General features: G+C 46.4%; 1 protein-coding gene across 1 annotated transcript; it reads left to right on the top strand.

Annotated features, from left to right (window-relative positions):
- Positions 1-1,445: 1,445 nt before the first annotated feature.
- Positions 1,446-11,905, top strand: scinlb (scinderin like b; the record flags this gene model as incomplete). Its single annotated transcript, XM_079751335.1, has 15 exons — positions 1,446-1,457; positions 1,777-1,938; positions 3,039-3,188; positions 4,408-4,497; positions 4,856-4,988; positions 5,510-5,598; positions 6,020-6,235; positions 6,614-6,747; positions 8,069-8,159; positions 8,584-8,754; positions 9,446-9,620; positions 10,398-10,513; positions 10,686-10,763; positions 10,863-10,923; positions 11,445-11,905. 15 exons carry the CDS (start codon positions 1,446-1,448, stop codon positions 11,603-11,605), a joined length of 1,839 nt encoding a protein of 612 aa, XP_079607461.1. The 3' UTR covers positions 11,606-11,905.
- Positions 11,906-12,269: the final 364 nt, after the last annotated feature.

The raw sequence follows: 12,269 nt of genomic DNA, 5'->3' as shown, positions 1-12,269 counted from the left end.
ACTCACTGTTAACATCCCAGGGCGTGTCTCTTTCTCCGTGCCACAACTGAGATGGTAGACTGTTTGGCTTACTGGCTTGCTGTCTCCATGGCAGCCAGTGTGTGCCCCATTCAATGTTCTGAACGAGAGCACTGGGTTTTAGCGCAGCATCTGCTTTTCATTCCCACCAAACATTCCTCCTCCTCTGGGCTGCATGGTTGGCTAATTAGACCACAACGTTTACCAGATCCCAGCGTGGGCCTTTGTTGCAGACTAACCCCCGGGTTTCATTCTTGTAGACTTCATATGCGCCGTTTGTAGCCACACACACTCTTTTGTTCATAAGGAAGAGGTTCTGAAGGTTCTTGTCTACCAACTTGTTTAAAGCCATACAAATCAAACAAAATGTATTCACTATTAAAAACATTTAGGATTTGAATCCCACGTAAAATAAACATATTGAATCAGAAGGCGCTTGCTCCAAGTTGCTTTTTTCCCTTACTGCACTTACTGTTTTTGTGTTTGTTTTAGTATTTGTGTGTGTGTGTGTGTGTGTGTGTGTGTGTGTGTATTCATTTTTTCTAGTCTTTCCTAATAAAATGCTCCGCTGGTCCACTTGTTTTCCATGGAAACATTCCCTCTCCTTCTCCAGCGTAGGTCCCGTAGAATTGACTTCCAATATGGTCTGCATTTCAAGGGGGTTATGTAAACAGTATTTATATTTATTTTGACGGGCGACTTCCATGCTTGGACTTGGCTTTGAATGGATGCATGGAAACACAACTCTTTTCCATGAAGTCCTTTAATGTATAACCACCAGTTGGTATGAAGCACATTTGCTTACCTTCCACATTTGTAAGCCCTATGTAGTAAACAAATGCGGTCACTGTTCCCTATCTGCGGTCACTCGCTATCTGTGTATGTAAAGTGGCCTGCTTTGTTTTCCCGCTTTGCATTGGAAGAGGCGGCGAGAGAGAACTCTGAAGCAGAAATACAAGCTGCCCTGAACAGGGCACTGAAGGCTTATCATGCTAGCTCCATGCTAATAACAGCCGGCCAGAACAAATGTTAACTTGGTTCCCTGTGTTTGTTTTATCCCGTTTGTTATTCCTAGATTTCAATATTGATAATGAAACAGCTGTGGTTTATGTATGTTTCCGGATGTGAGGTGAAGCTTATTAATTCCAACCGGCCCTCAGTCCTGTTTCCTGCCACCAGCAGACTGGTCATCCTGTTTGAATCCTTTTCAGTGTCTTGTGACCCTCTTGTTCCTCATCTTATGACCAACCTGAAGAACCTAGTGGTCAGGGTGTTACTGAAAGCTTTGGGATTAGGACCCCATTGCCACGGTCTACCTGTAGGCAACCTTGAGAAGGATGCCTGAGAAAGAACCCCCACCTGCCCATCAAAGACATTCAAACAATTATAACAAGATATATTAACTGTGCAACACTTCATCAAAAAGCATGATGAAGTGGGTACAAGCTGATCAGTAATAACTACGAGGAGGTGATGTCCACAGTTCAATAGAGTAATCCAAAAATAAGGAAGAAGATAAGAAACTGAGATAAGTAGTGCGGTCGGAAACAAAGCTGTCTGTCCTGTGAGAACCTCGGTGTTGCAGGATCATTAATTTCATTAATGTTCTTTCATTTTATTATCGTTCCTTGTTTTAGTTCTGATGTCGTCTGGCGTGGGTGACTAGTGTTGCTCCCATCTCCTACCAACGGCCAACCCCCAAGTCACACGCATCCTTAACTCGACGTCCACAGCTGACTCTCTCCCTCTCCCGACCAGGCGGGGGGCGTGGCCTCTGGCTTCGAGCACGTGGTGACCAACGACATGAGCGTGAAGCGGCTGCTGCACATCAAGGGCAGGCGGGCCATCCGGGCCACCGAGGTGCCCCTGAGCTGGGGGTCCTTCAACCAGGGGGACTGCTTCATCGTGGACCTGGGCAAGGTGGGCTCGCTGAGGGCTGGTTGTATTAGAGTATTACATAGTATTGTACTACTGCACAATGACAATAAAGTTGAATCTTAATCTAAATCTGAATATTGGTCACAGCACTGCAGAGCAATTCTCACCTATTTACCACAGTACACTCCTGGATTTACTCAGAACGTAAAGTATATTATCATTTTCATCGTCATCAACTAGAAAATAATGACTGAAAGAAACCTGTAATGTGTATGTGTGTGTATTTGTGAATATGCTATGTTTGTTAAGTTATGTTTCCACATAGAGAGAAATAGAGGCACAGAAGCGAAGAGAAAGAGGATGACAGAATGTTGGATATGCAAAGAGAGGCATAGAGGCGAGAGACAGGGAGCTGAAGGAAGATCTTGGTCTATAACCCCTTTTAGGGCGGCACGGTGGGGTTGGAAGGAGGGTGTATGTGTTCCCACCCTTGGAGTAGCCATGTAGGCAGTGTTTAGTGTAAAACAGGCTCCCAGAGTAAAACGGGTTGGGAACCACTTGTGTAGTGGCCTGGGTGTTTGACTACCCACCAGAGGGTTGTGGGTTTGATTCCCAAGGTCAGAACAAGATGCATAACCCCTGAAAGCTCATATCATAAATGACCTGTATCTGAATTCACTGTAAGTCCCTAAAATATTAAATAGTAGGCTAGTAATAGTAGGTTTTATATTGATATATCATCCTCTTCTTAGCCACTCTGCAACGGTAAGTAAGTTGTGACGCTGTTTTTTCAAAGGCAGAATATGAATAAGTAGTATAATGATAATAATGATCACATGATGTGCTTACTGCATTGTGGATCTTTTTATTCTCCGTCATTGGAAGACGCGCGTCGACTAGAGAGTTGCTGTGAGATGACCATGATCAGTGTGTCTGGGACTGGATGACGGCTCTCAGTGTGCAGACAATAGAAACAGCAGTCCTGGGATGACCTTCATGAAGACACGTTCACCTCTGTTTACCTCTGGAAGGTCGAGGAAAACAGGTTGGATTTGTAATGGTTTCTCCGTTCTCTTTCTCTTTGTATCTTTGCTCTACCTTCTATCCCCTCCACCACCACCTCCACCGTCTTCTCCCTCCAGGATGTCTACCAGTGGTGTGGCAGTGAGTGTAACCGCTTCGAGAGGCTGAAGGCATCCCAGGTTGCCATCGATGTCCGGGACAACGAGAGGAACGGCCGCGCAAAGCTGCACATGGTGGACGACGGAGGGGAGCCACAGGCCATGATAGACGTAAAGGACACAAACACGCACACACACACACACACGCACACACACACACAAGCATACATGTACAGACACACACACACATGCAAATACATGTATAGACACACGCACACACACACAGATGCATAGACACACAAACACACACACACACATAGCAGACATATATAGACACACACACACGCACATAGACACAGATACACGTATAGACACACAAACACACACACACACACACACACACACAAACACACACATTGTGGCAACCCGGCAGAGTGAGCGAACCATCTCTTCCCAAACAGGACACAATTTTGAGGGGAAGAGCCAAAAAGGCATGTTTTATTCCAAACACAACACAAAGTCTCTTGCTGAAAAACACAAAAGAACGAAAAACCTGGGAGGAATCGACAGTGCTATCCTTCGTGGATGGAATCCCCGTCACCCACGATGACCGGTCTCTCCGTACAGGAGCCACATGGCTGGGAGAGCCCTGAATGAGTGGAGAAGCAGGCTATTTAAGCCCTGCTGCTCCACCTGTTCCTCAGGTGCTCTGCATCTCCTTAATTGGCACGGGCCGGGTTGCCACAACATACATATAGAGATACATACATTCAGAGACACACCCGCACACACACACACACACACACACACACACACACAACCACACACACACACACACACACACACCACACACACACACACACACATATAGACACAGACACACGTGTAGACACACAAACACACACACACAAACACAAATATAGAGACAAATACTGTACATACAGAGACACACATACACACACACACTCACTTATACACACACACACACACACACACACTCACATAACACACTGAAACATTCCATATCCTTTGTGGACAGGCTTCTTCCGGAAGTTCCCATCAGGGGAAGTGGAATAAAACAGAGCAGGTCACTGTGACCACCATGACTTTGCAGCGCCAGGAACACATAACAGAGACAAAGAGCAGCCCGCTATGGCAACTAACGATGGGGGGGGGGGGGGGGGCACAGAGAAAGGGTTGAAGAGAAAGGGGACGAGAGAAAGAGGGAAAGGGCTAGAAAGTGATAAAGAGTGGATGAGAAAGAGAGGGGCAGGATAGATCCAAAAGATAGATATGAGAGAGAGAGAGAGTTTAATTGGAAAGAGGGAGCAAGTGAAAGTAAGCGCACAAAGAAATGTTGTGAGGTGTAATCCTACGTTGGGTTTGGCAGGCGTTGGGCCCGAAACCCAGCCTTGCCCCGGGCACCCCTGACGACGAGAAGGTGGACACCTCCAACAGGAAGAAGGGCGCCCTCTACATGGTGAGTCACAGCACTGCAGACCACATCTGTTTACCACGGTACACTTCTGGTTTTACTCCAAACGTAATATATATTATCATTCGTCATCATGTTGAAGAAAATTACTGAACCAAACCTTTAATGTGTATGTGTGTGTATTTGTGAATATGCTAGGTTTATTAAGTTATGTTTGCACAAAGAGAGAGTGACAAAGGCACAGAACAGAGGGAAAAGAGAATGACAGAATGAGAGAGAGAAAGAGAGAACCAGAGACAAAGTGATAACATACAGAGACAATATTGGTTATGTAGAGAGGTGTAGAGGCACAGAGAGAGAGAGAGAGCTTATAAGGAAGATCTTGGTCTCTAAACCCCTGCAGATCTCAGATGCGTCGGGCTCCATGAAGACCTCCATGGTGGCCCAGTCCAGCCCCTTCCTCCAGGCCAATCTGTCCGCTGAGGAGTGCTACATCCTAGACAACGGGGTGGACCGCAACGTCTTTGTGTGGAAAGGTGAAACATCACAGAACTGACATTAGCTTCTCCCCCTCCCTCATTTTTAAAATTTATTTCTATACTGTATTTTTATTTAAAAAAAATAAAATAAAATGACTGCAACAACAAATAGAAATACAACAGTACATAACGATGGAACACATAGTTGGTCTTATAATCATTCACACAGATTTTTCACTGGTGGATATGCATGTTATTTCACTGCAGAGCATTTCACATCGTATGATGACACAAATACAGACCAGTACCTCATGCATTTTTCAGTCCATAGATTCAGTGAGAAGGTAATTCTCTCCCTACATACTCCCTCCTCCCTCTTAACTCTCTCTATACAGTTGTACATTTGTTTGTTATTGTAGAATAATTATGTTTAACCCAGAGTTTTAGCAAGCCAAGCTATGCTGCTGCCGAGACACTAATACACAGTATGCTAACACGCTAGTAAAGACGTTCTCCTGGTTTGCTGTGGCAAGTGGTTCAGTTCAGCCTCTGATGTTTTTGTGTTCCCTCTGACGCAGGTCCCAAGGCTAACACCACAGAGCGCAAGGCCGCCATGTCCGCAGCTGAGAAGTTCATTAAGGAGAAGGGCTACTCTACCAAGACCCAGGTAACACACACACACACACACACACACACACACACACACACACACACACACACACACACACACACACACACACACACACACACACAAACACACACACACTCTTAATTCGAATAAGAACTGATACACAAGGCACTATCGTACGGTCTACATTCTGATATAAGTACATTTTAGATAGATAAAAAAAAGATTGCTAATAATTAAACAGTTAACATTGAATATGCACTCGCCTACGTATGAGATTTTACACCAAAGCAAAATAGGACTGTGATTATGAATATGCTAGTATTCTGGATTGCTGTGCCCTAACAGGGCCTTTTGCTTAAGTAATCTCTCTGGTCATTGAACAGGCTCAATGGCAGAACACTGATGGAAACAGCCGTAGAGGATTAACTCTCAATGATCTTTTTCAATCGCCCTGCAGATCCAGGTGCTTCCAGCAGGGGGTGAAACCACGCTTTTCAAGCAGTTCTTCAGCGACTGGAAGGACAAGGACCAGACCACAGGCCCCACCCAGGCCTACACCTTCGGGCGCATCGCCAAGGTGGCGCAGGTCCCCTTTGACGCCTCCAGCCTGCACTCCAACAACACCATGGCCGCGCAGCACGGCATGGTGGATGATGGCAAGGGCAAGGTCCAGGTACGAAGGCATGTCTGTCTTCATGTGAAAAACAAGAAACATCCCTTCTGCAGCCCATTGTGAGTGCTTTAGCATGCACAATGGAAACAATAACTTAAAATACACATCGAAATATAAAATATAGACCAATAGGTGTGTGTGTGTGTGTGTGTGTGTGTGTGTGTATATGTGTGTGTGTGTGTGTGTGTGTGTGTGTGTGTGTGTGTGAGAGAGAGAGAGGGCGAGTGAGAGGGAGAGGGGGAGGGGGAGAGAGGGAGGGGGAGAAAGGGAGAGAGAGAGGGAGAGAGAAAGAGACACAATACATGGTTGTAAATGGTTGTACATTGTAGGACATAGTCATGTAATAAAGCAGTGCTTGTTTTGGTGGTGGTGGTGTAGATCTGGCGGGTGGAGGATGGGGACAGGGTTCCCGTGGAGCCCTCCTCCTATGGCCAGTTCTACGGAGGAGACTGCTACCTCATCCTCTACACCTACAGACTGGGGGGCCGCGAGCTGCACATCATCTACACCTGGTAGGTCCACTAATACCATCAGCTACACCTGGTAGGTCACTAATACCATCAGCTACACCTGGTAGGTCACTAGTACCATCCTCTACACCTGGTATTTCACTAATACCATCATCTACACCTGGTAGGTCACTAGTACCATCATCTACACCTGGTAGGTCACTAGTACCATCCTCTGCATCTGGTAGGTCACTAGTACCATCATCTACACCTGGTAGGTCACTAGTACCATCATCTACACCTGGTAGGTCACTAGTACCATCCTCTACACCTGGTATTTCACTAATACCATCATCTACACCTGGTAGGTCACTAGTACCATCATCTTCACCTGGTAGGTCACTAGTACCATCCTCTACACCTGGTAGGTCACTAGTACCATCATCTACACCTGGTAGGTCACTAGTACCATCCTCTACATCTGGTAGGTCACTAGTACCATCATCTACACCTGGTAGGTCACTAGTACCATCAGCTACACCTGGTAGGTCACTAGTACCATCAGCTACACCTGGTAGGTCACTAGTACCATCCTCTACATCTGGTAGGTCACTAGTACCATCATCTACACCTGGTACGTCACTAGTACCATCCTCTACATCTGGTAGGTCACTAGTACCATCCTCTACATCTGGTAGGTCACTAGTACCATCATCTACACCTGGTAGGTCACTAGTACCATCATCTACACCTGGCAGGTCACTAGTACCATCATCTACACCTGGTACGTCACTAGTACCATCCTCTACATCTGGTAGGTCACTAGTACCATCCTCTACATCTGGTAGGTCCCTAGTACCATCATTTACATCTGGTAGTTCACTAATACCATCAGCTACACCTGGTAGGTCATTAGTACCATCCTCTACATCTGGTAGGTCACTAGTACCATCATCTACACCTGGTAGGTCACTAGTACCATCATCTACACCTGGTAGGTCACTAGTACCATCCTCTACACCTGGTAGTTCACTAATACCATCAGCTACACCTGGTAGGTTCACTAATACCATCATCTACACCTGGTAGTTCACTAATACCATCAGCTACACCTGGAAGGTTCACTTGTACCATCAGCTACACCTGGTATTTCACTAATACCATCATCTACACCTGGTATGCCCACTAATACAGACCATCATCTACACCTGGTATTTTACTTAAGTATTGTACTATTGTACAAATAAATCAGAAAGACAAGGACAGCACTCCATGTTACCTCGACATTAAGGGTCCAGCACCTGATCTTCAAGGTCTCATCGTGAGTTGAGGGCGTTGTCTTATTCTTTTTGTGTGTTTTGTGTGTGTGTGTGTGTGTGTGCAGGCAGGGACTGAAGTGCACTCAGGATGAGTTGGCAGCCTCTGCCTTCCTCACAGTGAAGCTTGATGACTCAATGGGAGGATCCCCAGTCCAGGTTGGTGCCTCAGCACTCTCTTCCTGTCTGTCTATCTGCTATCTGCCCCCTATCATCACACAAAACTCCCCCTAGTACCCACAAATGGACAGCAGAGGGCACTGTTTCTGAATGACATGATAAATAATAATAGACACTTTGGAATACATCATGTTTATCGATAAAGAACACCGGAAAAGAACAGTAAGAAACTGGAATCAGTTTCTATCTTTTTTCTACTTAATAAGAAAAACACAAGTTTAGTACAAGGACATGTTGACATGAACGCCACATAACACAAAGTTTCTACTGTTGAAGGAAGATGAAACAGGATGCATGAACACATCCGCCAGATTCATCAGTACTACCTAAAGATAGTATTGTAAACCACCTGACCTCAGATTAGCTTGAACCTGTCACCATGATGACCGTGCTTGTCCCTCAGGTGAGAGTGACCCAGGGCCAGGAGCCCGCCCACCTGATGAGCCTGTTCCAGGGCAAGCCCATGATGATCCACAGCGGCGGGACGTCCCGCAAAGGGGGTCAGACCTCGGCCGCGGGGAAGCGCCTCTTCCAGCTCCGCCAGGGCTCCACCCGGGCCACCAGGGCGGTGGAGGTAAGAGTTCATGTTTACTCAGTAGTGCTGTAGGAAGGACCGGGTTATGTGTCCAGTGTGTACTGTATGGCCCTGACTGTAACGGGGGGATTCTTTAAGATGGTGATATGTGGTGGATTTTCATAATTTCATGGCAGATGTGAGAGCAAATGAACAGACGAATTAAGAAAATAAAATTGGATTATTGTCACATAGTATTATTCAATGAATAAATAAGAGAGCTACATCTTAACAGTGAGCGGGTAAAAGCATGGAGCAACCAACGACTCGTTGTAGAATATTTTTCGTTGTACATTATTTTATGCAGTAATTATTGACAGCCCTGACTCTCCTCCTCCTCCTTCTCCACCTCCTCCTCCACAACCTCCTCTTCCTCCTCCTCCTCCTCCACCACTTCCTCCTCCTCCACCTCCTCCTCCTCCTCCTCCGCCTCCACCACCTCCTCCTCCTCCACTACCTCCTCTTCCTCCACTACCTCCTCCTCCTCCTCCACCTCCTCCTCCTCTTCCTCCGCCTCCACCACCTCCTCCTCCTCCACCTCCTCCTCCACTACCTCCTCTTCCTCCACCACCTCCTCCTGCTCCTCCTCCACCTCCTCCTCCTCCGCCTCCATCACCTCCTCCTCCTCCACCTCCTCCTCCACTACCTCCTCCTCCTCCTCCACCTCCTCCTCCTCCATACTGTCCCTCAGGTGGAGCCCTGCGCGTCCAACCTCAACACCAACGACGTGTTTGTGCTGAAGGCGCCCGACGCCACGGTGGTGTGGCGGGGGTTGGGGGCCAGCGAGGAGGAGGTAGCCGCCGCCAAACACGTGGTGGACGCCCTGGGGGGCAGCGTCAGCGACGTGACCGAGGGCAAAGAGCCAGGTGGGTAGCCCCCCGCTGCCGTCCTGGACCTAGTACTGAGGTAGAGGCGGCATGTGGCTGGTAACCGGAAGGTTGCTAGTTCGATCCCTGGCTCCTCCTAGCTGAGCGTCCTGGTGTCCCTGAGCCTCAAGCTAACTGCTCCCAACGAGCTGGCTGTCGTCTTGCATGGTTGACACCGCCGTAGGTGTGTGAGTGTGTGCTTGAATGGGTGAATGTTAGGCAATAACAGCACTTTGAGGCCACTGGTTCGAAATGCGCTATATAAATGCAGTCCATTTAGAGGGACCCTCCACTGCCCTGGTCTATGTTAACCAACAGCCATGACGGGAAGGCAGCCTGTCACTTGTAACTGCTTTCTGGATTCCAATTTGGGCTGTTTGAATTCGATGTAATTTTTCAAAGCCACTGCCCTTTCTCTATTTTAATCAGAGCCTTTGGGGGTTTATACTCCTCAGTTTGACCAGTTGGGACGCTAGGATCCTGCTGTGGAGTGAACAAGAACCAGGGTAGCTGTGGGAGAATGAGATGACTTGTGGATTCATTGTGTCTTGTCTCCTGCTGTGTATTGATGCAGTGCTGATCACGTGTGTCTTTCTGTTAGTGAGTCAAGAATAGCAGTAGTAATCTACTGTTCATCTATTTTAGATGCGTCATCTCATCTAGGATGTAACTCAGATAAACTTGGTTTGAAGTACTACTGCCTCGATGTCCCTTCCCCCTGGAAAAGTCTAGAAGCTTGATTTAATGACCCTCTTTACTGTGTGTCCCTGCCAACAGCCAGCTTCTGGTCTGCTCTGGGAGGTAAGAAGGACTACCAGACATCAAAGAGTCTGCAGAACATGGTGAAGCCCCCTCGCCTGTTTGGCTGCTCCAACAAGACCGGAAGGCTTATCGTAAGTCACACAACAATACCCTTCATAACACTGTTGGGGACGATGTCCGTATCTCATATTGAGGACGCTTTACTTTAATAGTAGTTGACGGGCTGGGACTCGTCATTTATTAGGTCCTAAACTTCAGTGATGTTTCAGTCAATGCTTGATTCTATGGGCTCTTGTCTTCCAGGTGGAGGAGGTACCAGGGGACTTCAACCAAACCGACCTGGCAACCGATGATGTCATGCTCCTGGACACCTGGGACCAGGTGAGAGGCTATTAGCGGAACGATAATCAATAACAAACAACCAATGTATCCGTATTCAGATAGTTCACCTGCTGACTTTGGTGGTTGCTTTGACTTCAGATCTTCCTGTGGGTTGGCGTTGATGCAAACGCAGTGGAGAAGGCTGGCGCTCCCAAAATAGGTTTGTTTTTAAGTCATAATTCAATACATCACTAAAAACATCTTGGGTTTGATCCTCTACTACAGCAAGATGCCCCTGCCTGCTCCTTAATAACATCACATTATTTTTTTAATGAAAGCTTAATGATTTACATTTACATTTACATTTAGGGCATGTAGCAGACGCTTTTATCCAAAGCGCCTTTTATTAGTACATTTGTCAGAAGAAGGAGAAACAACGATGTATCGCTGTTGGTACAGTAAGGATGTTCAAAGAACCAAGAGCCAAGCACTAACAATCGCTAGGTTAACCCATTCTCTGTATACAACAGAGATAGCTAGGATAAGATGCTACACAACTAAGTACTTACAATAACAATACTGAGTGCGTACATTAAGTGCCAGGACATACATCATACAATAAGTGCATCGGAGGGGTGGGAGGGGGTGTATCTGTGTCAATGCAGGTGGCTTCGGCTAAAAGTGCATGCTAAAGGCCTGAACAGTGAGTCCTAAACAGTCTCTCATCCCCCTCTCTTCCAGCCAAGGAGTACGTGGACTCAGACCCCTCCGGGCGTAGGGGTCTGCCCATCTCCACCATCAAGCAGGGGGCTGAGCCCCCCATCTTCACCGGCTGGTTCCAGGCCTGGGACGCCAAGATGTGGGAGACGGATCCGCTAGACAGAATCCGTGCTCGCTTCTGAACACCCATACCTCCTAGCTCCCGGCCCTCAGCCCCCCAAAACCCCCACATGCTCCGCTTCACCAACCAATGCTCCGGAATAAAAAAAAAAGTGCCAATATCACCTTGTTTTGCAAAAGCGAAGGACAGGCTTTCTGCTGAATAATTTGAATTCATTACCACAGCGTTTTTTTTTTTTTCTTTTACTGTATTCATCATTGGGACTAAAATGCAGCTTAAATGCACTTTGCATGCAACCTTTTATTATATAGGCCTGTATCCTATTCAGTACTTGTGAATTAAAAAGAACTATGTAAAATGATTATGCTTTATTTTAAAAAAAAACAAACAATTCAAATGATGATTGCATGCCAGTCAATTCAAGTCAATTAAATGTCTTTCGACCTAAGAAAGAAAAAAATATTGAATATTGACATCGACTCAGAACCTTAAACATTGCCGAAGACAGTGTGTGATTGCAAATGTGACAGTTTTAAATGACCACAATGTTCACCAAAGTAAGCCTATAACCTTTGGTAAGAACTAAATCTTCTCAAACCTTCTAAGATAAATAGGCTATAATATAGGCTACAATATAAATAAAAAAGGGTTATAAAAACACTCGCATGAGCGTAACATAAAAAATAAGCATACTAATATATTGAAATAGACGTGTGGTTACCCGC

The sequence above is a fragment of the Pollachius pollachius genome (assembly GCF_949987615.1).
Source record: "Pollachius pollachius genome assembly, chromosome: 14".
Taxonomy (NCBI): Eukaryota; Metazoa; Chordata; class Actinopteri; order Gadiformes; family Gadidae; genus Pollachius; species Pollachius pollachius.
The sequence above is the reverse complement of the archived record's forward strand: the minus strand, read 5'-3'. Positions and strand labels throughout refer to the sequence as shown.